The sequence below is a fragment of the Strigops habroptila genome, chromosome 6, assembly GCF_004027225.2.
Source record: "Strigops habroptila isolate Jane chromosome 6, bStrHab1.2.pri, whole genome shotgun sequence".
In the NCBI taxonomy this organism is placed as follows: Eukaryota; Metazoa; Chordata; class Aves; order Psittaciformes; family Psittacidae; genus Strigops; species Strigops habroptila.
Window position 1 is genome coordinate 48,330,803 of NC_044282.2, and position 25,015 is coordinate 48,355,817.

The 25,015-nt window shown below is 40.2% G+C and overlaps 2 protein-coding genes across 2 annotated transcripts in view; one reads left to right on the forward strand and one right to left on the reverse strand.

Moving 5' to 3' along the window:
* Positions 1-8,143: 8,143 nt before the first annotated feature.
* Positions 8,144-24,815, forward strand: SLC66A3 (solute carrier family 66 member 3). The gene is made up of 8 exons (XM_030489269.1): positions 8,144-8,202; positions 8,308-9,213; positions 11,343-11,425; positions 11,887-11,956; positions 12,536-12,593; positions 13,779-13,899; positions 15,059-15,100; positions 17,001-24,815. Exons 2-8 carry the CDS (start codon positions 8,840-8,842, stop codon positions 17,087-17,089), a joined length of 837 nt encoding a protein of 278 aa, XP_030345129.1. The 5' UTR covers positions 8,144-8,202; positions 8,308-8,839; the 3' UTR covers positions 17,090-24,815.
* Positions 22,957-25,015, reverse strand: part of ROCK2 (Rho associated coiled-coil containing protein kinase 2) — a 100,205-nt gene continuing 98,146 nt past the window's right edge. Inside the window, exon 32 of the mRNA XM_030489267.1 lies at positions 22,957-24,283. Within this exon, the coding sequence (XP_030345127.1) occupies positions 24,280-24,283 (4 nt within the window). The 3' untranslated portion in view covers positions 22,957-24,279. The remainder of the gene's footprint in view (positions 24,284-25,015) is intronic.

The window sequence follows — 25,015 nt, forward strand, 5'->3', positions numbered from 1 at the left end:
CCCAGGGAAACCATCATCAAGCTAAATCAATGCAATACCTGATGCCTGTTCAGCAGTGCATCTCCATTACATAGGTGCAAACTTTGTTAGTGACTTACTTATGGCCTTTTGAACTGCATGCAGCATCTGCAGGATCACGCTCAGTCCTATGTGGAGATCAACACAGAAGCCATTAGCATTGCTTTGATGCAACAGGCGGCAATCTCTCACCAGACTGAGGTGGAGACGTGCATAGTTATGTTTTGCAATTAAGTCTATTTGTTTTTATGATTAGACCTCAGAAGACAGTTCGCCAGTTCAAAAGCACAAGAGGTGGTATGAACAGTGTGATCCCTGTTAACATCCAAATAGTCTTTGGGGGAAAAAAAAAAAAATCGAAAGAAAGAAGATGCTGTAGAAAGAAGAGCTAAATCCCACTCACTGCAGTCACAGCACCAAGCAGCTCTCCTCACTGCAGTCACAGCACCAAGCAGTTCTCCTCCTGGCTTCCTCAACATAGCAAGAACTGGAGGATTAAGGCTTTCAAGATGACAGCTAAGCTACCTAAAAAAGGAAGACCATATTATGCCATCAGCCCAAGTGGACTGATTCCACTCAGTGCAGACGTGAATTGTGACAGACAACTGTGTTCAGAGACACCAAATAGGAACCTACTCTTTTAAAAAAGACATCATCTTGTTCAGCTAAAATGCTTTCTGCTCCCTCCTGTGAGCTGAAAACTGCACCAGGAACTTGTTTGTCTTCAAACATCTGAAAGAGCGAGAGGAAAGAGCAGATCACACCCTTCCTTGTCCCTGCATTGTCTTCCAAAACTACACAGGCTACTCAGAGGTTACATACTTATTGGTGACCACATAACACTGAGAGTCATTACACTCGCATGCCTTACTCTGAGACATACTGGGCAGCTTCAAGTCTTGCTATGGGTCACAAACTCTACATTGAGTGGCAGATGTCCAGTATCTGTTAGGCTCAAGCTCCTATTCGTGTAAGAAATTTCATTTATAAAGCATGGGAGTTTTGTTTTTCAGCATGAAAGCATACAGAGCTACATGTTTCCTAACCTCCAGATGGCACTCACTCCACGTCAGGTAATCCACTGAAAAGGACACAAAGTTACAGAAAGGCAGTGTTACACAATTCCTTTTTTAATTTCAAGGGACATTAAATCATTTCAGATTCTTGACTTTGTTTTCTGTGTGTGAATCCAGGGAATCCTTCTCCCAGAGTTCCTGCAAACTGAAGGGTATGGGAAAGAGGATGGTATGAGCAGTGCATGATTTAATCCCTCCACTTTGCACTGGCTGTTTATGCTGAAGCACTTTTCCCAGTTTTGGATAAGAATTTCCATGTCTTACCCTAAAAATGTGTGCCACTAAGCAGTCTAGAGAAGCTGTGATGGTAACTGGAGTACAAGAAGATACGTCTTACGAGAAAAAATTAAAAAGACTGGTTTTAATCTGAAGAAGAAACAGCAGTCTGGGAAGCAGATACCAGTCTTTAGATACATTTATAGCTCTGGAATGAGAAAAGGGATAATTTGCACTTCACGTGAGTGGCAGACAATAGTAAATATCATAGGCTTAAATTACAGCAAGGCAGAATCGTGTTAACTTTTTGGGAAGCTAGTGGTGAGGCTAATACAACACTGGAATAGATTCCCCAAGGAATCTCCACCTGTGAAGGTTAAACACATCCATCAAGAGTGACATATTAAATACAATTTGTCTTTTAGTGTATAAATTGAATGACCATCCAAAGAGCTTTTCACCAATTCTCTGACTACACCAGATTTGTTGGGGTCATATGACACTTTGCAAACATGGTTTTCCAAACACATTCAAAACGAAATAAAAAATATTTCAGTTACACCAGATTTAAATAGATCACACCTCTAAAATACATATTAATCACCTAAATTTATTGATAGAAAATATATTTCTAATTCTTCTAATTACTCATAGCAAATGCTTCTCACAAAGTCTAGATGTGCCTCTTTCTTTTAATCACACACATCTAAGAGGCTTGACTAGTGCCCTCCTGACAGCCACATAAGAGCTCTTCTCAAAGAGCACATTCATGTCCTTAGGTCACGTGTATTTATGGCAATAACTAATTTTCTTTCAACAATTTCAGGAAGCCTTTACTAATGAAGTGTAGTTGTGATTGTCTCCTCAATCAGGCAAAGTGCCTATTCAAATGCCAGGCAGTTCCCACAGTGGGTACTTGCAGTGATTACATGCATATAGCACAGTAAGACCTTTATACACCCCTGCATGCCTTCTCAGCTGTACTTCTCTGCACAGGTCACTTCAGTCTAATAGATCACAACAGGAAGGTCTGTAGGTATACCTGAAGAGAAGCTAAAATACACAAGGATTTTTGGCTTAATCGTCGAAGTGTGCAACCTTGGAAAATGCAGCTCTGTGCCTTGCTGGAAGTTCACAGCAATCTACAACTGTACTACCTCTTTTGATGTGGAATTAAGTTAATACCTTGACTTTCTGATTAAGTTAATTGAAATTATTCTAAAATACTGGTGGGCAACAACTGGATAGGAGTAGCTCTGTTCATCCCTAAAAACCCAGTTCATTCCTATTTCTGGTTGAAATCAATAGCAACTCTTAAGCACTTGACAGATGAATGACTATCTCTAAGAGGAAAGTGACTGTTTAGAAAAGAGAAGTTTCCCATGTGGGATAGATCTGATAATCCATATGACATGGGAATATTGTGTTGAACCAGACACCTTACTTTGTTCAATTATTACACTTCCCTTGGAAATGCAATTTTTTCTATGCTGCTGTAGTGTCCTGGGTTCAGCAGTGGCAGTCATTTTTCTCCTTCTTAGTAGGTGGTGCAGTGCTGTGTTTTTGACTTTCAGCCTGAGAACAACGCTGGTAACACACCAATGTTTTTAGTTGTTGCTAAGTAATGTTTACTCTGATCAAGCACACAGGGATCACTGCTCAGGTCAGGCTGGGTATCGGTCGGCGGGTGGTGAGCAGTTGTATCCTCTCCCCTTGTTATTTCCCTTATCATTATTATTATTGGTGGCAGCAGTAGTGGTTTTGTACGGTACCTTAGTTACGGGACTGTTCTCTCAACTCGTGGGAGTTACATTCTTCCAATTCTCCTCCCCATCCCTTTCGGAGGTAGGAGGGGAATGTGAGGGGAGTGAGTGAGCGGCTGCGTGGTTCTGAGTTACTGGCTGGGCTTAAACCATGACATGCAGTTAGCCCTGCTCTGGTACCCAGTGTTTGATCTCTCTAGCACACATAGCAACCTCCAGAAAAGACCTTCTGGGAATATCCCAGGTCCTAATCAAAACTGTTTTAGCATCTGTGAGTAAAAGATATTCTCTAGATGCCATTTTCATCTCAAGTTTAACAATCATTTTTCTTTTACCATAATTAACCTTGCCACCTAATCCTTATTTACATGAGCAGAATCTCTTAGAAAGACTGAATGAGATAATAGCACTGAAATCTGTAAACAATCAGTGGAAATTCCATTTATTAAAGAGATTGTGTAGATATTAATGGTGTTCTAAGCTTCTTCTAAAGACTTCTTATGATGTATCACTTGTGCTTCAGTTTTATAAGCTTTCTTCCCTTTTTCTGCCAGATCTCAAACAAGAGATTATATATGTTTAGGCAATTAATGTATTTCTTACAGTTAAAAAGCACAAGTGGGTAGCTATATTAATTTAATTCTTTGCTTAATTACACTCTTTTCTCTAGTCGATTTCTGAGGATTGTTAATATTAATTAAAACTTGGAGAATAAATGTTTCTAGTTCCTCCAAATTTTGTGTGTTCTCATTTTGAGATAAAGAAATGTAAAATGTATGTTTTTACAAAACATATGTAAGTTCATATAAATCTGTATTTCTCATACTTTTAGAACAGTCTTTGTATATGCCCAGCTGGCATCTTAACTATAAAGTTTTGTCTCATAAGATCAGTGACAACTGTAAATCCAACTATGTTTCTTAGAAACTGTAAAACTGTTTCTTGATGTTTAAATTACTCTAAACAAAAATAACTACATGGGTTTTCCTACAACAGTGGTCTCATCATGCTGTGGAAACTACTACATAAACAGTAAGATTCCCAAAATAGGGATGAGAGAGGAAAATTATGTATGAACATTATAAGGACAATACTACTAGTCCAGACATCATATGTTTGTATTTATTATTTATGTACATACACATTCACAATGTTTGCTTTCTATAAAGAACATTTTATAGAACAAAATTTCTGATTTGAAGTTCATCTTAGAGCAGACAATAGTTTTCTGAAGTGGGCTATTCTTTCTGGTTTGTTGGGTTTAGAAATCAAGAATAATTTGTTAGGGCCTTGAGCTGCTTTTCCTAAATCCTGCTGAGACAGAAACCAATAAATCTTTCTTAAAGCAGGATGTCTTTCTTAAAACTCTACTTGCTACTCTGAATCCATGTCAGGTATGCTTTTCCCTCTTCAGAAAACTTCATGTTTGCTTGGATGAATTCCTTGAAATACAGATGCTTCTCCAAGAAACTCAGAAGTTCTGCCAAAGGCTGAAGAGGTGCTTGCACAGTTCTGTCAATTGTAGCCCCATCCACAGCCCTCTTCTATCACAGGGCATAGATGCCACAGACTGACTTCAGCTTGTAACCTTCTCAAAGACTCTTTCAGAAACAGTATGTATCCACAAAGCCACCAAATCTTAGAAATGGAATTTCCAAGTATCCGAGCAAAACTGCCACAAATGTCTCTTAACTGTCTCTTTACTGGAGAATGCCCAGAGGGAAGTCTCAGTTGGCATTTACTGATTGAAAAGTTGCATTAAGAAGTAATCTGCAACCTATAAAAATGATGAGATTTGGTTTCACTCTATGACTTAGACCAGATCACTTCAAATTCTGTGTCTGTTTTCCCCATTCACTAACGATCAATTATCATCACTGGATGTATTCTATGTGATCTGTGAATTAACAAACGTATTCATGCAGTAACTCTTATTTCAACTACAGGTATTTCTGAGAAAGAGAAATAAACCAAACCAATGATGTAGCATAGAATCATCTGTATCTATCACGATGCTTATTAGCAGTTACACAATTTCTTAAAAGCCAAATGGACTGAAAACACAATGTCTGTATTAACTCTTCTATAGCAAAACTTAACAGAATGCTGACACATTGCTAGTGCTGTATTACCATAGGGCTACTTACTTGCTTTCCAGCGAAAAACACAAAAGCCACAGGGTGAAAACAGCACATGGTGGTGCTCCAGACTTGGTGAGCCAACTAACTTCTTCACTTGAAGAAGCATGATTATACTGTACCTACTCAGTGCTGGCAGATCCATTGGCAAGCTCTGGGAGAATTGTAAGATGTCTAGCAAGAACGCAGGAGGTACCACAAACCAGGACGTCAGAAAGGGCTGCCATAATGTACTCACACTCTCAACTCTTCCTGGAGCCCCCCATTTGAGTAATTCAGAGGTAAGCATGGATCTAAAACACCATCAGTTTCAGATCCAAATGCTACAGTTCAACCTCTTCTCTGGACTACAAGCTCAATGTAGATTTTCTACATAAAAGAGACAATTTCAAGTTTAATATGAAAACCAATTTAAGGAGTCCCAGTACAAACTCATTAATATTTTCCTTCTCTTTTGCTCCTCCCAGTTCTTTGGATTTTGAGTTAGGTTTTTAAGTCTGTTTGGTATTCTAGGCTCTTTCAGTACTACTTTTTAGCTATCATATTATTTTACATAACATGCCATTACCTAGAATGGCCTTAGGCCTTCAGTTAACTGAATAAACCATTTCACAGAGCAAACACTGAGCCAACAAGGTCCAGGGATTTTTTGCTTATGGTAGTTCCATTCCATTGGTGATGCTTCCATTCAGCCTAACATCATGTAAATGTTAAATAAATACAGCCATGTTTCCAGTTTGCCACAAATATATAATACATATTGCATGCAAAACCAATGAATTACATGCAACCTCCGATGTTTCTTTTATACTCCTACCACGCACATTTGTACAACATAACCCCAAACATGAACTATGCAGGGATCCATTGGACTTCTTTAGGAAGAGGAGATTCTTCAGATCAGAGTTGTAACAGTCATTCTGCCACTGAGAAGTCTCTCAGCCCAGAGGTAACCTCCCTCCTCATGGTGAGCATTTGTCATGACTCTGCATCAGTCTTACTACTCAAATTGGTATCCTTCCATCACAGCACTCGTCATAAGCTATGCCACCTTGTCCCTGTGATCCCAAAGAGGTCACAGATCTGCAACTGTGCTGATATATCACAATTCCTCTGGTTTCTCCCCCCACTCCCCACAGGCTGTCCCTGTTCACACCGGGTTTTCACACTCCCATTTCAGGGCAAGTGAGCAAGACTCCCACAGCCTGCTGTTCCTGGCCATCCCTGTCTACTCCCAGCCTTCCTCTACACGTCTCCTAGGAGTTGTATCCATCCCCACAGGTTCCTCAGTTGTGGAACTTTCTTTATGTTAACCTAAAGCTTAAAACACTAGTTATCTACAAAGTGAACTATTCCCTGCTGGCATGTTAGGCTGAGGAAATAAAGAGCCAGAGAGCACTCTCTGCATTCCTTGCAAAACCACAAAATTCAAGGCATTATTTTGCTTAAAAACTCAACTATGATAAGCCAACATCGTTATTGGAAAGAATACTTCTGGTTTGGCTTTCTATCTTTGGTTCTTACAGAAAGATTATTTTCCTTATTTTTTGTTTTCAATGGGAATCAACATTTGCATTCCTCCTTGAGGTGCAACAGCATTAAACCACTGCCCATCTGCTGTGAAACAGGCAATCTGCACTGTAGATTCAAATGCAATGAATTTATTCATTGAACTGCAATTTAAAGTGGTTCTGCATTCCGCTGCAACTTAACAAGTAAAAGAGTCTGCAATTTCATATGAAACTAAATAATATAAGCAGAATGGGAAGAATTTCTTATACTCTTAATTTTTTTTGGTCATAACCCTGAACAGTGCTGTCCAGCACTGTGACAGCTCTTCCTTCGCCACACTGCTACGTAACTAGAAGTGGCCAGTAAAAAGATGTAGAGGATTATCACTATATGGACAGGCCAGCGGAAGGACAGTAAATCACTTTGCGTAACTGACTGCTTGCAATGCATAGCAGGATGTATTTTTTGAAAAGCTGAAATGCTGACTAAAGGTAAATATTTCGTATCTTTCATGCCTTCTTTAGATACAAAAAATATTGAATAAAAAATGCTCATGTACCTGCTTAATAGCTTGAAGTCAGTTCAGCTTCTTAATGACTCTAGTAAGATACAAAGCAGTATTTTTACTGCATTTTGTCGGCTCAGCATCCAAACAGCAATATACAACCTTAAGTATTCATCTTATTATTTTCAGATTATCTGAAATAACAGCCACATCTACACCCCAGACCTCGTTTTAAATGAGGTAACTTCATCTTCTGTGATGGATTACTTCACTCTTTTTCAGGTACACAATACTTCCACAAGGCTGAGAATTTGGTTTATCAAGATCTTCTAAGAGTTATTATTATTAAAATTTTCATTCTTCTTTTAGAGTTTATTGTCTTTGAACAGCTTAATTTGAATTGTATTAACAGAAACACAGTTTTTAATTAAAATTCTGTATGGGGGGGTATTTATTTCAAGAGTTTTGAGATTTTATGTACTCCTACGTATCTCCTTTTTTTTTTGACTGAAATACACAGGGGGCAGCATGACTCACAAATTAAACATTATTTTAAAATACCACTAAAGGTATATGGAATGAATGCAAACAGGTTTGTCAAATCATATTATCAAAACAACAGAAAACAATTTGCGAGAAATGAAAAAGAGCTGAAACTAAACTGTGCTAAGAACTATCAGGCATACAGAAATGCAACTTACACTAAAATGAAAAGGAAGAAATGTTACACCCGTGAATAATCCCTCGTGTTAAAGCAATTATGCTGTAGGTAAAAATCTGAATTAATGGTATGGATTTGACACTCTTGAGTTGTCTTAGTCGTATGTTGGCATGAAAGAGCCAAGATTCTGTATGTGCATGATTAGTACAAATGCATATTCCTTGGATAACTGCTCTTGTTCAGTTCTCACAAGCTGACGAGTACAGAAGTTTCTAAGACTGTGCTTTACTAATTTTGTGTATAACTGTGTATGGTGGGTAAGTGTGTATTCCCGTGAAGTTGCTCCATCTCTGATAATCTGTCAAGTCCAGCATTCAGGAACATTTAATTTTGCTTAACTTTCCTTCTGCGCAACCAGAAACACCACTGTCAAAGCTATGCCATCGCTGCTGCAGGAACCAGCACCACAACGCGACCTGAAGCCACGGGAGCTGAAGCACAGGTGACTCCACTTCGTGGCAGAAAACTGAAATCCAGCCTGTAGCACCAAACCAAGAGCCGATCTACACCACCCCATGTGAACACAACCCTCGGCCAACCATTAACACCAACACAGCATATGATGATTGCTGGTTTGTGGATTTTATTTCAGGTAATAACGAGTAAGTCCAGGCCCAACGCTCTCAACCTGGAGCTCGTAGCTCCTCGGCCCCGACGCTGGGGATCGTTACCTGTGGGTAGGCCACAGCCAGCGGTGCGGAGACGGTCCGGGAGACCCGGTTCCCGCACCCACCCGCTCCCCGCCGCGTTGGGCAGCACGGGGACTGGCGGGCGGCCGGCCCCTTCGCCCGGCGGCGGCTGCAGGAAGCATTCCCCCTTCCTGAGGAAACCGCACCGGCCTCCCCGGGGTTGCCAAGAGCCGCCCTGAGGTTCGGCGAGGCCCGGGGCTGATGCCGCGCTTGAGACGCCGGCCGCCGGGCCGAGCCCGGCCTTCCTCTCCCCACAGGCCGGGCGGGCTCCGGTCCCCGGGCCCCACGCCCCACGCCCCACGCCCCGGGCAGTGCGGGCGCCATGAGCGTTCCGTGACGGCTGAGGCCGGGCCGGGCCGTGCTCTCCGCCACACCCCGCCACGCGGCGCGGGTTCCTCACTGCGGGTTGCCGCGAGTGTGCAGCGCAGCAGGATGGCGCCGACGCTGCTGAACCTGGCCCACTGGAGCACCTGGGCGGTGTGCGCCGTGATCAAGCTGCCGCAGCTGGCGGCCGTGCTGGCGGCCGGGTCGGCGCGGGGGGTCAGCGCGGGCAGCTTGCTGCTGGAGCTGGCGGGGTAAGGCCGCGGCGGGGCGGGGGGGGGGCGGGGGAGACGGGGACAACATGGAGGCTCCCCCTCCCTGCGCGGGGGCTGCGCGCGCAGCTCAGGGGGCGCGCGGCGGGGCTTACTTCAGCGGCGGGCGGGGCGCTCGGCTGCGGCAGGCACAGCGCGGGCCGCGCACGGGAGTGTGCTGAGCGTGTGGTCGGAGGGGGCGGAGAGCAGCCCTCGCTCTCTTCGGCTTTAAAATTGCTGCTTTCTGTAACTCACGGCCGACCTCCGCTGAGCCTGCCCGCTCACGGTACGGCTGGGGTGTGCGTGTGCTGCGTCCTGCCGTCGTTGGGCATACAAGCTCTTTGGGGGAGAAACTATCCGTTTTAAAGTGTTTCCGTGCTGTTGCTAAAGGGAAACTCGTCTTTTTTAACTCGCCCAAAACCAGAGTGAGACAGCCAGTGTAGCTGGAGACAACACCTACTGTTTGGTTTATGTCATGTATTTAGGTTATTAAATGGTCCGTGTGCCATGTTGTGCAGGTAATTGTACTAGTTAGACGGGCTTCTCTCATCTGAATATGTAAAACATAGTCATTCTTTAAGAAAATTATAAACCGTATCCAACTATTAAGATTTGTCAGTCTGTAATAAGCTTACATGTGTTAGGCTTATTAAATCTTGCTTAAAGAGGATTGCATGGAATGAAAAGATATAAACTGCATGTACATGTGCATTCATGTACATGAAGTGTTCCAGGCCAGGTTGGACGAGGCTTGGAGCAACCCGGTATAGTGGAAGGTGTCCCTGTCCATCGCAGGGCGGTTGGAACTGTGTGATCTTTAAGGTCTCTTCCATCCCTGCCCGTTCTATGATTCAAGTGTGGGTACAAGCACGCGAGAGAAAATACTTTGAAGAGCCTTGTGTTTGCTAAACTGAGAGGTGGAGGTGGACAGAACATCTAGCTGAATGGCAGCTAGCTTTCCACACCAAGCCAAGAAAGGGCTTTTTATTCAGAAAAATCACCTCACAAAAATGGCACTTTGCTTCTGAATGTGCCCGTGCCTCATCTGCTTGGGCATACAGACACCCGTCTACATGGAGACGTGCAGAATTGCCTTGGTCTCCGCTGTGGCTGTTCGTAGCCCACATTTCTCCATGGCACTGAACCCCTGTGGTTGCTTTTTACCCTTAGTACACCTCAGAGTAGTGAACTAAATTCTAGTTCCAGCAGAGCTAACCAACCGCACAGCCCAGCCAGAAAGCAGTGGTACCATTTTAAAATGATTCATGTGAGTTGGTGTGCATTCAAAAGCCTTTATAAGAATGTTTCAGATGAGCAGTGAGAAGCCATAAGTATCTCCTCAACACCTATGTGATAACCACAGTACCCACGCCACTGCAGGATCTGTACCTGCTCTGGGCAGAACTATTTTGAAAGAGTTGCAGCAAAGCTTTTTTTAAACCTCTATTAGGACTGTTTGTTTATTTAGCAGGCTGTTTGTCCCACAACTTTTAAAAACATTGAGTCTAGCTGCAAGGGGTTCTGGGGCCACTGGTATAAACTGAGACTTGCATGAAAGTTGAAGAAAGTAAAGAAAATGTCATAAAAATTAAGTTCCTTTTAGATACTGTATTGTGGAATGTCAGGAAGGAGAACTGCCATTGTTTGGTGCAGTAAAGAGCGGGCTCTTAGTCTGAGCAGTGCAGCTACACTGGGCAATCAGTGCGGTCTAGACACCTTGGAAGATGTTTTCTGTTCCTGTAAACTTGCTGAATGTATAGATTGAGCTACAAACATAAAGAAATCAAGAGCTATCGCAGACGTGCCAAGGCAATTGAAAAGTGAAGGTATCTTCTAGGTCTGGTCTTTCTTTGTCATCAGTTGTAATCAATAAAATTACACCTTACACACTGTGACATGAAGACCTGGACAAGAAGTGTGGGCAGCTCTCTACATCTTACTCTGAGGGCGACAGAAGTAGACTACAGAATCATCAGCCTTGTACTTTGTCTCCATGTTCGTTTGATCAATTTGACAGCAGGTGCTACACCTATCTGGAGCCTTTTGGCACAACCAAAACAGTAAAAAAGCAGTTGTGAAGGATCTGTCCTGCTTCTTCATGCAGTCACGCTATTTTGTGTCTTTCTGTTCAGCTTCCTTGTGTTTCTGAGGTACCAGATCTATTATGGTTACCCTCTGCAGACATACCTGGAATATCCCATCATCATTGCACAAGGTAATCTTTTAAGCCATGTTTTGGAAATAAAACAGGGCTCATTCAGCACTCGAAGGCTCTTCATGTAGGTGCAATACTCCAGTGCAGTGATGTTAATCTGTTGACCAATTCTAGCTGGAGTTGGGGGGAAGAGGGAATGAATATCTCCAATGTAATTGAATTCTTACAAATTTTATGAAAATAGATTATTGGGTAGAAGAGAAAGATCTAATTGATACACACATGGAGTTGCAGTGTAAGTAAGTTCATCCTTTATCCAGTGACTTCACATTGGGAGAGAAACATTATAAACACTTCAGACTCTTAAGAAAAGCTTCATTTTAGAGGTTGCAGTGTTTTGGACATAATCGAATTTGAGAGACAAAAACCTGTAAAATACAAGTTTCCATAGATGTTGTGCCCAGTGGTGCATTTGGACCCTTCCCTCCCTTCTGTGACAAGCAGTCTTTTATTTATTTCAGACGTCATTCTCCTTTTGTGTATTCTGCATTTCAATGGAAACAAGAAACGAGCTTTGTTCTATGCAGTCACGTATCCTTTGAAATCTGGGAATTTTGGTGCATGTAGCTTGTCTGGTAGTTCTTTGCATAACAGCGATGATGTCATCATTTGTTTTGTGCTACTGTTGTAAATAATTCTCAGCCACTCTTCCACATGCATTCCACATTCACATGCTGATTTCTAATCTCTACAAGACATAAGCTTTATATGCAGCTGTGCTTTAGAAGGACCACAACTGGTAAGGAGTAAGACCAATTCTTCCATCTTTGCTAGAGATGCAGGGTGGAAATGATGAAGCTTTTTTCTTTGATTCCTACCCACGCAGATTGTACTTTCTATGATGAACACAGCAGTGTTTGGGTTTTTTTTTTAAATCTCAATTCTTGTGCTTTGGAGCAGGTCTGGAGAAACTCCAGGCACTGTTCAACCAAAGACAGCGTGAAAAATAGGAATACTTAGTGTTTCAAGCAGTGCTTAATGTTTTATGTAGATTGTATAGTCGTATGAAGTTTCAATAAGATTTTTTCTAGGTGTTTAAAAAAATCTAATTCCCCAGGCAGTTTTGCAATCCTAGAATTTTCAGTGCTATGAAACTTAACATAATGTAAGATTCTGGGGGGGCTGGTATATGCTAACACTGCGGAAGTGGATAATAGACCTGGCCTTGGTAAGTGCTGCATGATTATTTGAAATTAGGTCCTCATATGAAATAAAGACTTTTTTTTTCTGGAAATCTTCATCAGTGAAATCTTTCCTTATGTTTGTCCTTAGAAGAATTCATCATGTAGGTTAGCTTTCAGAACAACCAACCAGTTTTCAAATACAGCTGGTTCTCACTTCTGTGAGTAGCACTGACAACAGAGACTCGGGTGGGTGGGGGGAAATATGTTCTGAGGTAAAGTTGTTAATTGTGGTGCCTTAATTAAAACTAGCAAAGGTTTAAGCTGGTGAAGAAATATTGCCTCTTTAGTTCTAATGTCATAATCCTGATTAGTAAACCTTTACCACGAGAGGAAAACAACAGAGCATCAGTCAAAGCATTTGATATAGGGAATGTTAAATATTTCACAAGATCTTTTTTCCCTTTAGGCCTAGAATTTTTCAAGAAAAGTATCATCTGATAATGCCCTATGTAGGTTAAAGATTTTTTTCCCCTTTTAATCAGAAGAGAGTTAAAACTGAATTGAGATGAACTGGAGTTGCTAATGCAAAAGACAATAAAAATGGGGATAAAAGCTTCTAAGCCTAACACCGATCCTTATTTGCAAGGGAAATCTGGGCATGTGGAGGTCCCCTCTACCTGCTGCCTTTGCAAAATCCACCTTAAAAGGATGACAGAGTGGATAGTCTGTTCCCTTAATTTCTTCCCCCACCAATTGGACTGATTTTCCGCACATTCTTGTCAGTTTTCTCATTTTTTGATGGTTTAGTTTGCCAGACATAATGGTAACAGATGGTCTAAATCAACTTTGCTGTTTAGACTAGACTGGTCTCATTTTAGCTAACTTGTATAAACAGTTTTATGTAGCAGGTTGAGAGGCTTTTTTCTTTGTTTGCTTCTTACTGTATTTGCCTCTCTCAAGCATTTACCAACAGCAGTAGCAATTGTGCTCTTTCTTTGAATTTCTTTCTGGGCAGTACCTTAGAAATTGGTCTCTTGCTTCTGGCAACTTCCATTTTTTGCTTCATGGTTCCTTACTAAGAAGCTGAAAGGCTTGAGTTGGGAAATACTGATAAAATATTTTTTTATTCTAAATGAAAACCTAGTCCTGTTTTTTGGGAAGTTACATACTCAGGTAGTGCAGTGGCGGAGGCAGAGGTTCTTTCTCCTTTTTGTTAATCTGCTTTTCAGAATTTGTGCACATTCATCAGTGCGGCCAGTAAGCTGGCTCAGCTGCGGTGTCTCTGGGAGACAAAAGATTCTGGACAAGTCAGCGCCTTGACCTGGAGTATGTCTGCATATACCTGTGCAAGTAAGCGATGGGCAGCTCGGTGCGAATCACTGAGTTTTCCTCTTTTAAATGCCTCCTAATGCCTCATTCAGTAGGTCTTCACTCAGTCATAGTAGGTAAAAATCTTGCCTAATGGAGTTTCCCGTAGTGCCGACTTCTGGGACTTGCATACAACACAAGCTCTTGAAATCAAGTTTTATCATTGACACCAATGACATTTTCACTTAAAAAACATGCAAATATTGTCAAGGCAACCTGATACAGTTGAAATAACTGAAGGAGTGTCTTTACAAAGAAACAATTTCAATGTTGTGGGATTTACTAAAATTACTAGTGATCCAGCATGAAAAGGTACTAAATTTTGAGTTAGACAACACTAATTCTGAAAAGTCATCTACAAATAGATACACACGTGCTGCTAAATACCTTTAATACTGTGACTACACGTAAATATGTTTCTTAACAGAGGAGAATTTAAGAACATACGAAGAACAGTGATTTGTACAGTTCATGTATTAACTAGCTAGTGGTCTGCATGAACAGTTGTTCTACAGCTGTTTGTCAGAAATCTTGTTGTCACATTCACAAAACTTGTTCATAATGTTCTTACTATAAAACATAGTGATGCCAGAACTATTTCCGTGTGAAACATAATTATGAGTTGCGGAATGTTCACTGAACAATGGAGTGAACTTTCTAAATGGTTTTAATATGCTGCAAATGTGAAATAATTAATGTTTAGATCTGTTGTGGGCAGGAAAGCTGGATTCCTCATATTTGCAGAAGCCTAAAAGCAATCATGTGAACATTCACAATGGCCAAGTCATGCTAACTTGGTGGGTGTAGCTCAGTAGCAGCTACTGGAGGAGGGAGCTGAACAGAAAGAGAAGCAGTAAACTCTGCCCACATTCAATACGGTGAGATAGATAGAAAATTCTAATTACATCAGTTGTTTTCTCATTTAAAAAAGACCGTTAATACAATGTCACACAGCTTTGAGAGCTTGATCTCTGAAGCTACAAGAGTGATGCATGAAAAGTGGGAATGTCTGTACAGTGTATATTATTATGCAAGTACTGTACAAGATTATCCTCTATTGAAAAACAGGTATTTCATCATTTTTAAGGTATTATAAACGTGTCATATGTAATACACTAATAAGAATTCATTCAATTTACAGCAAGAATATTTACAACCATAATGACAACGAATGATCTCGGGGGTGAGTAAAGTCTGAATTGCCTGTCTTTCCAAGGTAATGCAGTTGTCTGGTCTCAGAAGAACAAATCATGAACCTGGCATGCTAGCACAGCGAGGGAAGAAGTTAGCTCTAAGAAAGGAGCACAGGATTAAACATCAGTCACAAAGCTGGAGAAAGCAAACAAACCTGCTTATGCTTATCACTTGGTGACAAGTGGTCCAAAATTTTTTTTTTTCAAAAGGCAAAAGCACTACAAAATCAACTTAATTATGAAAATAGCAGAATAAATAATTAAAAATCTTTAATATTTAAATACATAAATAAATTTAGTAAAATACAACTTAAACTGTAATAATTGAGTGATAGTTTTTCAGATAATCAGTGTTTCTTTTTCTTATTGTGGGGTTTGTGCAGTAAAAAATTCTAGAAATCTAAAGTTCAGCTTAGTATATTAATAGTTTGAGGCACAACATTCAGAAAGTTTATGGCAGGCTGAAAATTAAATAGTAGGCTGGTAAGATAAAAAAAAACCTGGCTTAAAATATGTAATTTGCATCTGGCTTCGTTATAAAAGCAAATTCATATAAGAGCTGCTTACCATCCTGAAAAAACTGAAAGAGCTAAGGAGGGCAGCAGATTTTTCAGTAAATGGTTCAAAACAAGATTTGGCGGTTGTAAGACCAATAACAAAATCACATTGTACTTTATTTGGTTGTTCCTTGTTCTGGTTCAAAACTGGTATTTCATCAGAAACATCACCGGAATGGATTTATTTATTTTTTAAGCAGCCCTCTGCAGCACAATAAGGCTGTGGTTTTACAAGCAGTTGAAGTGGCGCTTTCTCAGGAAAAGGAAGGCCCTGGCTCAGTCGCTCATTTCCACTCCTGTGCTTGCTGCTTTCTCTTGGCCAGAGGAAGTGTTTGTGGGGCCAGGCAGTTAACTGGCTCACTGAAAAATTGGCATAATGCACACGCAGATGTTTAGTCCAGGTCAGTTATCAAGTCCAGTCTGCCCACTGCTACATACTTACACTGATGAGAAGCAAAGAAAGAGGTGTATTTAGAGGAGGAGGGAAGGGAGAAAAACACCATGAAAGTAAAAAGCTGGCTCTCAAAAGTAAAACTGGCTCTGCTTGCAGCTGCTTTTTAAAATTCAGTACAGTATGCTTTGGGGCATGGAAAAGATGGTAGCAAACATTGATGCTGTGCTGCTCTAATGGGAAATGTTTCCATTTAACTTCTAACTCTGAATACTTTGGCATGTTCCTCTTGGTTTCATACATGTGTATGAAACTGTCAGATATTGCATATTTCTGAAACTAAATCTTGTGCACATTTCTGTGAATATTCCAGTTACCAAATGGGTATTAGCTATACCTACACTTCCAATTGTGCTCTCACAGGTACAGACATTATGCTTATTTTGGTTAAAAAAACCCCTCTGAAAGTTAATCAAGATACCGAAAAACTGCTTTTTTCTAAGTTATCAGATTTCCTCTCATTAAAATCAGACAGATACAAGTATTTCCTGTCTCCCCAAAGTCTAAACTTAACAGATGACGCTAGAGAATAATCCCTTTATTGTAAACAACACATGCAATTATAAAGGACACGTGAGCTGAAACTGAGTTTAATTTTTGTGTAAATATACATTTATATGAGGCTACTCAGACTTGTACTGTTGAAGGTACTGTAGCATATTATTTTCAGCTATAAGTTGTAAGGTGCTAAATGCTGTCCTCTGCTATATTTATTCTGAGAGCTTCTGGGTTCCTGAATTAATTGACTGAAGAGAGTTGCAGAATGGGACCCAGCCTGTTTGCACACCCATGAAGATTAGAAAACAGCTTGTCCTCTGAAAATGACCGCAGTTGACCTGTTTTGATTTATGCTTACAAGATTTTTTTTTTTCCCCTTTTTAGTTCTCATCCGTTTCATAACCATGCTCATTCTCAATATTTGGGTCACAGCCACAATCCTGCAGTACAGGAAGACTAAAAAGACTGATTAGAAGACACTCATCAGCACACACCACAGTTACCATCAAAACCCCTGACACAATTAAGGTTAAACAACAGAAGAAAGGTCAAGGAAGCTCCCTCTCTCTCTAAGCCTGGTATTCACCCTAAGCATATTTAGTACAGTCATGCTTGTTTTCTCTTAGAAATAATTCTGATAAGATACTTAATTTAAGCAGCATATTTTTATTGGTCATTTAAGACAAACTTCACTAGTATCACATTTTCTTTGGATTTTTTACTAAACGAACAAGGTATTTCATGTTTAAATGTTTATATAGTCTCGTATCACTTCAGTACTTCCTGGTTACATATAAGCAATTTTCTTCAATTTTGCACCAACATAGCAACTCATCTTTCTGCATCTGCTGGGAGCATGAAAAACAACAGATGTTTGTCTTCTTGCAAGCAACTCACTTAGTTCGACATTAACTATCTGTATTTTAGGATGAAGAAAATCCAAGTCAAGGCCAAATCCAAAACCAAGTTCTAAATGTGTTTTTCTAAGTAAGTCACAAATCCAGCTGGGACTGTTGTGCTTACATGAAACACTGAAATAGTACAACTGTACTATTGTACAGCTGATACAAGATACCCACAGTCACTTTCCTCAATACACCCAGTTTTGATTAGGATAAGAGTAAGAATTCAGCTCTGAATTCTAATTTTTCAACCTGAGCTCTCATTCACTGAACATACTTTTTTGGGAACAGCAGACACTAGAATGTGTAGTAATTAATGAAACTTTGAACAGTGTTAAAAACTGCATTCAGGTGGGAATTCTTGAACTGATACCCAGGCTCCCCGAATGCAGTTCCTATGGAGAGTGACCTAGCCACACGTGCACTTTTAGGTGCGGCACTGACTCCTCCCCAGTATCCAATCACAGTTGTGATACTGCTCTGTGCTCTGTTAGTTTTTAGCCTGTCTGTGCTAAGTGTGCTGAGGAACATAAAGGCTTCACTTAAATTTTTACTTTGCAGATACTAATCAATATGTATACTGGCACAGGCTGCCCAGAGACGTTGCTGATGTGCCATCCCTGGAGACATTCAAGGCCAGGCTGGATGTGCTTCTGGGCAACCTGATCTAGTTGAAGATGTCCCTGCTCACTGCAGAGGGGATGGACTGGATGACCTTTGAAGGTCCCTTCTAACCCAAACTATTCTGTGATTTTATGATATTTAAAAAGGGAAAAGGAAAATCTTGAGAACTATTAACAGGGGATTTTGCTTTTGGAAGTAATGCCTTTCCAGTCAAAACTCCAAACAATTTGATTGTTTGGAGAACAATCAAAATTAGTTTTCCAAAATGAAAAGATACGGCATTTCAAGAGTTCTTACAGTTTTATTGATGATTGACAGGTTAAAATCATGGCACCCTTGATCCTGACACCCTTGAAAACTACAGGCAGACTGCACTGATGTCACTTGAGGCAGGTTTTCCTTCTAAGACATTGAATCACAGGGCTGTTGTGGAAGAGGGGGATGTCCCCTGCAACAGCAAAAGTAGCTGTTTGTGCCAGAGCACACTCCACAGTCAGACCAAGACCTCACCATCAGAGAGCACAGCTGCTCTGTGAGGTCCCATTTGAGTGGGAAGTCATGGGAAGAGGTATGTCTGTGGACACGATTTCACATATCTCACATTATTGAGAGCAAGTTCAGAGATGAACACTTTTCACTGCTCCAGTAAAATGTATAAATGTTTCTATGTTGGATGAGAGAGTAACTACAAATATCCTGTTACTAGTTCTACTAAAGCTGTGTTAAGATACCTGAAGTGGTCTAAATGGTGGCAGGTGGCATGTGATATATCTTCCAGGTCTTGTTAATAAATGCTATTCTTCATGACTAATTAATGTCATTTTTCCAGTTAAGTTCAATTACATTTAATTTTTATTCTGTTTCCATATATGGAGAGAAAATTAAATACTCATTATGGGTCATTAATGGGCAGCCTTCACCTTAATACTTGAAACTTGTATTGACCTGCAAAACGCTAGAGCTCCAGCATCTTAAAAGGAAAAAAACACACTTCCCATCTAATTTACCTAATTAAAGCCGCCTCTTGAGAAAGATTCATGTAGCAAAAGATTTTTGTAACAAGCCCTCTCTGTTACTGACATCTTTTATACTCCTGAGTGATGCTGTAGCAAAATGAAGACCTCCATTTTCGGTTTGAGGATCAGCACTTCAGATTGGGTTTTTTTCATCATAAAATGCTGAAAATGTATTTATGAAATCTTCTCTACAGGTTACTTAACATATTTTGAATAAAGCATTTTAGAAACCTTGGGAAAAAAGACTGAGGAAAAAAAAACAAGCCTGGGTAATTCACAAGCTTAAGGTAAAGTAATTTTGGGGACTTGGAAATCTGGACCATGAGTTCTCATTCAAGCTGCAAGAGATATGGAGCAAACCAGAAGGTAGCAGAAGTTCTACACACTCTGTTTTTCCCTCAGAGAACAATTTCTGCCACTTGGAGAGGCAGACGTACGCTCAAGTCCTGGGCAAGCCCTACAAGAGCGCAGCCCTGTGGTTTTCCAGTACATAAACCATAATCTCCACAGCTGGGTTAAAGGACAAGACACACAGGGAGGATAAATCTTGTTAAACTTGTCATTCAACAGCATTGGGGCAGGCACAGCAAGTTGTTTGCCACGTAACGCAGTAGCAGCCCAAAGGCAGGCAAGGCCAGACAGCATTGCGGATTTACTGCGGCGTGGGTAAGGCAGGAAGTGGCTGTCATCCCCAGGGCTGGAGGTGACATGTCTCCATTGGCAGGTCCTGCTCAAGTGCCCAGTGACACACTCGCTATCTCGCTACACTGGTTCACAACATGCTCACAAGGTAATGTGGCCTTTCCCGTCCTGGTGAGAAAGTGTGGGTCTGTCTGGACTGTCAGAAAGTGTGAGCGTTCTTCACTGTGGGAAGACAAGGTCTGAACTCTAGTGCAGTCCACCAGGTAACCCCAAATATCTCCAGCCATGAATACGATGAGCTGCAACAGTGCATTTGGTAGCAGGTAAGCTACAAACTGCACTGAGCCACACCTCTAACAGTAAGAGGAAACGTTTATTCTGAGACTCACTACCCCCCAAAAAGAGTGAGGGCACGATTACAAAGACAGTTGCTGGTCTGAAAGCTAGGATGCAGACAGTGGAAGACATGTACAGTTTACTCTTCCCAAAAGCCTATTTCTGAACTGTCCTCAGTGAACAGGAACATCCCACACAAATGCAAACCCATCCTCTCCACCACTCTACGGGCTTCCATGTCCCTTAGCACTCTGCGCAGAGACACATGATGTAGACATACCTGTTTCCCTGTGTTATGCTAATCCAGCAGAAGATGTCAGTGCTTGGACTGCTTGGAAGTTCCTGTCCCTGTTTGACCCTTGAGCCTCTTCCGTTGCCTTATGCTGGGCACGCAGCTGCTCCATAGCCCGATTCTGCCAACCTGAACTACTACAGTTTGAGAGAAAGGAGTGCGGTGGGGAAGCGGGGTCACATCTCAACTGCCAGAGCACAAAGCTGGATTTTACAGCAGGTTGACTCTTTGGAGAAAGTCGTTCACAATTAGCTAAAAGGTCCTAAATAGCTTATAATGTGTAGAAAGCCTTCATTTGCTCCTTTAAGTAAGGTAAAATTACACTTCCTGGACTGAACAATCATTATCCATTTAAGGACATACGTAATAGGGAAAAAGAAAAAAGGAAATAACACCTCAGAGCCCACAGGAAGAGCTATTACAAAAGAAGAGTTACACAGATGTGGAAATCAGTTTAAATGAGGTGGTTTCCCAGCCATGTCTTTTCTATTATGATAAATAGTAATTACTTCCCTGCTAATTCTTTTCAAGCTCGTTTGTTCCATCCCTTTCCAGATTCTTTGGTACTCGAGATTCATATTTATAAATGAAGCAGAACATGAAATGTTGCCTTCATCACTAATAATGGTCTAACGATGTCCAGTTTGGAACGTACGCAAGCTGAAAAAAATCTTAAAATAGGATGTTATTAAATTCTTGGTTTGTACTGAATTTAATTTGCTTGATTGTGAGCCAGAGTTCTCTAAGACATTCAAAAGAGTTCTTGGGGATGATGGCTGTTGAGGTCACATAGGTGTCTGGGAGCCACAATAAATATCACCACAAGAACCTGCCAGCTCATCGGATGTGCTGGATCCAACTGTAAGACCTTGGCAGCCTCAGAGACCCGAGTCCAGAGGGACCTCAGATGTTTCCTGCCAGATGGCAAGACAGGCATATAGACACCTTCAAGTTAAAGTTGTCAGCTATCCCATTCTACCTTGGAAGTGGTTCGAGGCAAGCACCATCTCTGTCCTGGAAAAAATTCCAGTCTTTGCACCAGGGTAAAATAAACAGGTTTTTACACTACATTATACTTTTGCTGGGACAGCCCTGTTACAAAAAGTGTTTAATCATCAGTGACTAAGACAAATACTCCTTAGTTCAGGAATACGCTCTTCCCTCAAAGACTTTAAAAGGTTACCACTGGACAATAAGGAAACAACATAATTTCGAGGAATTAATGCTTAAGAGTTCTTTCCATTCCACAGATCAGCAGGTGGAAGCTCTGTCTCGAGCGGAAGGACAAGTAAGAACAGAAGAGCAGCTTTGCTGCTCTTTTGTGTCCTGCATACAAAACCAGAAGGCAAAAGGTTTGCGCACATCATACCATTGGGCAAATTATCTCCACGTTGCAGCTCAACACAGCCGCTACTGTTCCTTTGTTTTGGGACAAACTGCATGAAGGAGAACTGAGGAGTGCTACAATACGGTAATACAGTACATTTCCTAAAATGTCTGGCTTAACAGGGCCCCAGGGATTCACAGTAGGTGTGGGCAAGCCAAAGAGAGAAAGTGCAACAGCCCCAGCCCCTGATGGATTGCCAAAAGAACTCCTGAGGAGCCTGTGCCTCCTCCACACACAGGCTTTGCTTGGTCTCCTTTTGAGCAACCCTCGCCTTTCCCGTACCTGCCACAGCAGTTGCCTATACATTTAAATACTTCAATTAATTACCAGCTTCTCAAGTTCAGGAACTATTTTACCTTACTCAAATAGTTTATTTAAAAATATATATATAATATTCTCCAATTCAGAAAAGGATAGAACTTCCCACAATGTAACTTTTTTTTTTTATATATATATATATATAAAATATTTATGCATTCAGTGAATGGAAACAGTTTTACTGTATACATTTTTAATGTTGTACTCTATGCAAATCTGCATTGCCTAAAAATATACTGTACTTCTGTAAATCAAAACAAGCAGGGAAAAAACACTGTAGCTGTGCGCTGGGTTATAATACCTAACAGAAATGGTACGAAAGTTCTAGTTTTGAATTTCAGAACTCACAAACACCAGTTTACTTTGCGAGTGCATAAATAGAAGACTGAATACATTCTGGCTCTGTTAAGCTGAACTGTAGCAGAGGTTACAAAATGTAAATATATTTATTAATTTTCAGTATTTCAGTGTTTCCAAGTCCACCTTTCATGATAGTGTTAAATAAATCATGGTCCTATCCTTCCAAACATTTCAACACTCTTTAAAAAACAAAATACAAACAAACAATTTTTAAAGTGAAATGTCCTCCTTCATTGAAGTGTTAGATCATATTTTAAATTACTGCACTCCCACACAATATTTTATATATATATATATTTTAAATATATATATATTTATATATATAAGGAGACCAAATAGGAGACTACATTTTTTTGCTGTCAATATGTTTAACATCGCATACTGTAGTTGTATAAAACATGCATTTTCTGGGATAATTATGAACACATCGTGAATGAGCCCACATAAATTATATTTTTTGTACAACTCCAAGTTAAAAAAGAAAAGTCAGATTAAGTGCCTCTGAGGCCTTTTCTTCCCAGCTATCAGTTCTCAAGACACACTACTGAATTATTATCCATGCCTACAGCTATGTGCTAGAGAACCAGATTTAAAAGTTTAAAATACACCTACAGTATGTTTTACTTAAAGTTTGTGACAGTCCTCGGCTATTGTGTTGTGAAATGTAAAAATAATCACAGATTCTTTTCTTGTTTTCCAGAAATAAAAAACACATCTAGGAGAGTATGCAAAGACAAGGCAAAATGAAGTTTCATAGCACTTAATGAGGGTTAATATAAGTCAATAACTAATATTGAGGTTTGCAAAAAGGGCTGGATGAGCAGTTACATGTACAAGCAAATGGTCAGGTAACTCCCAATGGTATCACATGTTGTTTCTGTAACCAACACTTCCTCCACCCTTAAAAAACCAATCGATATACATTCAAAATAGGCTGACATTGATATACTTAGTAGGTGTAAAAATAGTGCACTATTTTTTCTGCCACAAAGCAAAACTGCATCCTCAGAGCTGGTAAACCTTCTTTTTTCCTTAAATAGAGAGAATGGGCAAAAAAACTCGGAAAAAAAATTTAAATTAAGGCAATTAGACAGGTAAAACAGGACTGCCCATGATGACGTAGCTGAGACTAGTATATCCTTCAAACTTGTACTAGCTGCTGAACACTGACATGCAGCTTCTGATTGATAGACGTGTATGAATGATATAAACTTCAACATTATGGCTTTATACAAGTGCATAGTTGCAACTGCAATAAGTAACGGTATCTGATTAATAAGCATAAAAAAATAAAGTGGAAAGATTTTTAAAACCCTCTTGCAGTATTACAGTACAATATATATACACAGTATAATGGTCACTTCTCACAGATGCAGTCTGTATCACTGTGGTGGATCTTCCTCTTGCAGACATGCTGGTGGCATCTTTATGAAAGCTGAAAAGTCAGTTTCTTCCATTTTAATATTCATTCTTCTCAATTCTTTTATGAAATGTAGTGTATGTCTTGCCAAGAAAGCTTTTGTGGAACAGAGTTTAAAAGGTTACCTAACATATCCTTTTACTATTTGCCAACCATTCCTCTTTTGATCAGTCACTCAGGAGAATAAAGGAAAACCATCAGAGATTAGTAATTTATATTGCAGCAAAAATGTAAACCTCTGATATATATAGCACAATCTCTCAGGAAAATATATATATTTTTAATATATTTTGGGATATGTTTCAGTCTTGCTGTAACAGGAAGAAAATTATCACCTTGAATTGTGTCTGCATTCATGGAAAGCAGTTAGCTGAAAAAGAAGCAGGAAGTTTGGTCAGTAAATGCAACGAATGTAAATCTGACACAAATATACTTCCTCAAAGTCTTCATTTAAGATGGGCTCATCACCATACTTGGGGAAAACATAATTTCTCTGCATTCGACAGCATCGTTACTTAAGGATAGCACATCCTTATGCATTATGATCCCAAATCGATTAAACCCCCTTGTAATGTATGAGGGTAAAGTACAATATGCACAATGTAATAGTCACTTCTAAAAGATTAGTAATTTGTAAGCTTTTAATACATAAAGATGCAGTATATTTAATTAACATAATGCTCATTATTGTAAACACCAAGAGCTGGTATCTCATATAACTGAGTAGACAACTGAGGTGCAACGCTACTGCTGCTGTCATCGCCCATTCTTTTATAAGGCTGAGTCACACCTTACTTAAAAGAATCCTTAGGAATTTAACATTTAGTTTGGTTTTTTTCCTGTGTAAACATAACATTGCATCAACATGTAAAATGATTAAACACTGAAAACTACAAAATAGTTATCATAGAACAGTTTGGTTATTTCTATTTCCAGTACATTCACTCTGCATATTTAAGTAAGCCACAGGACAAATTAGATCAAGGAAATAGCCATATCTTCTAAAGCAGTCAAGGAAACCAAATCACAGAAGCTGCAAATCCCATTTGTTTACATAAGTTTTCAAATGCATGGTTAGGTACCCAAAAAGCACAGCACTGCA

What these genes read in the sequence shown, in the direction of transcription:
- SLC66A3 (XM_030489269.1), top strand. Translation starts at nt 8,840, where the DNA reads ATGCCGCGCTTGAGACGCCGGCCGCCGGGCCGAGCCCGGCCTTCCTCT. An exon ending in TTGCTGCTGGAGCTGGCGGG is followed by an intron (nt 9,214 to 11,342) that starts GTAAGGCCGCGG and finishes CTTTCTGTTCAG; the next exon opens with CTTCCTTGTGTTTCTGAGGT. An exon ending in GCTTTGTTCTATGCAGTCAC is followed by an intron (nt 11,957 to 12,535) that starts GTATCCTTTGAA and finishes ACATAATGTAAG; the next exon opens with ATTCTGGGGGGGCTGGTATA.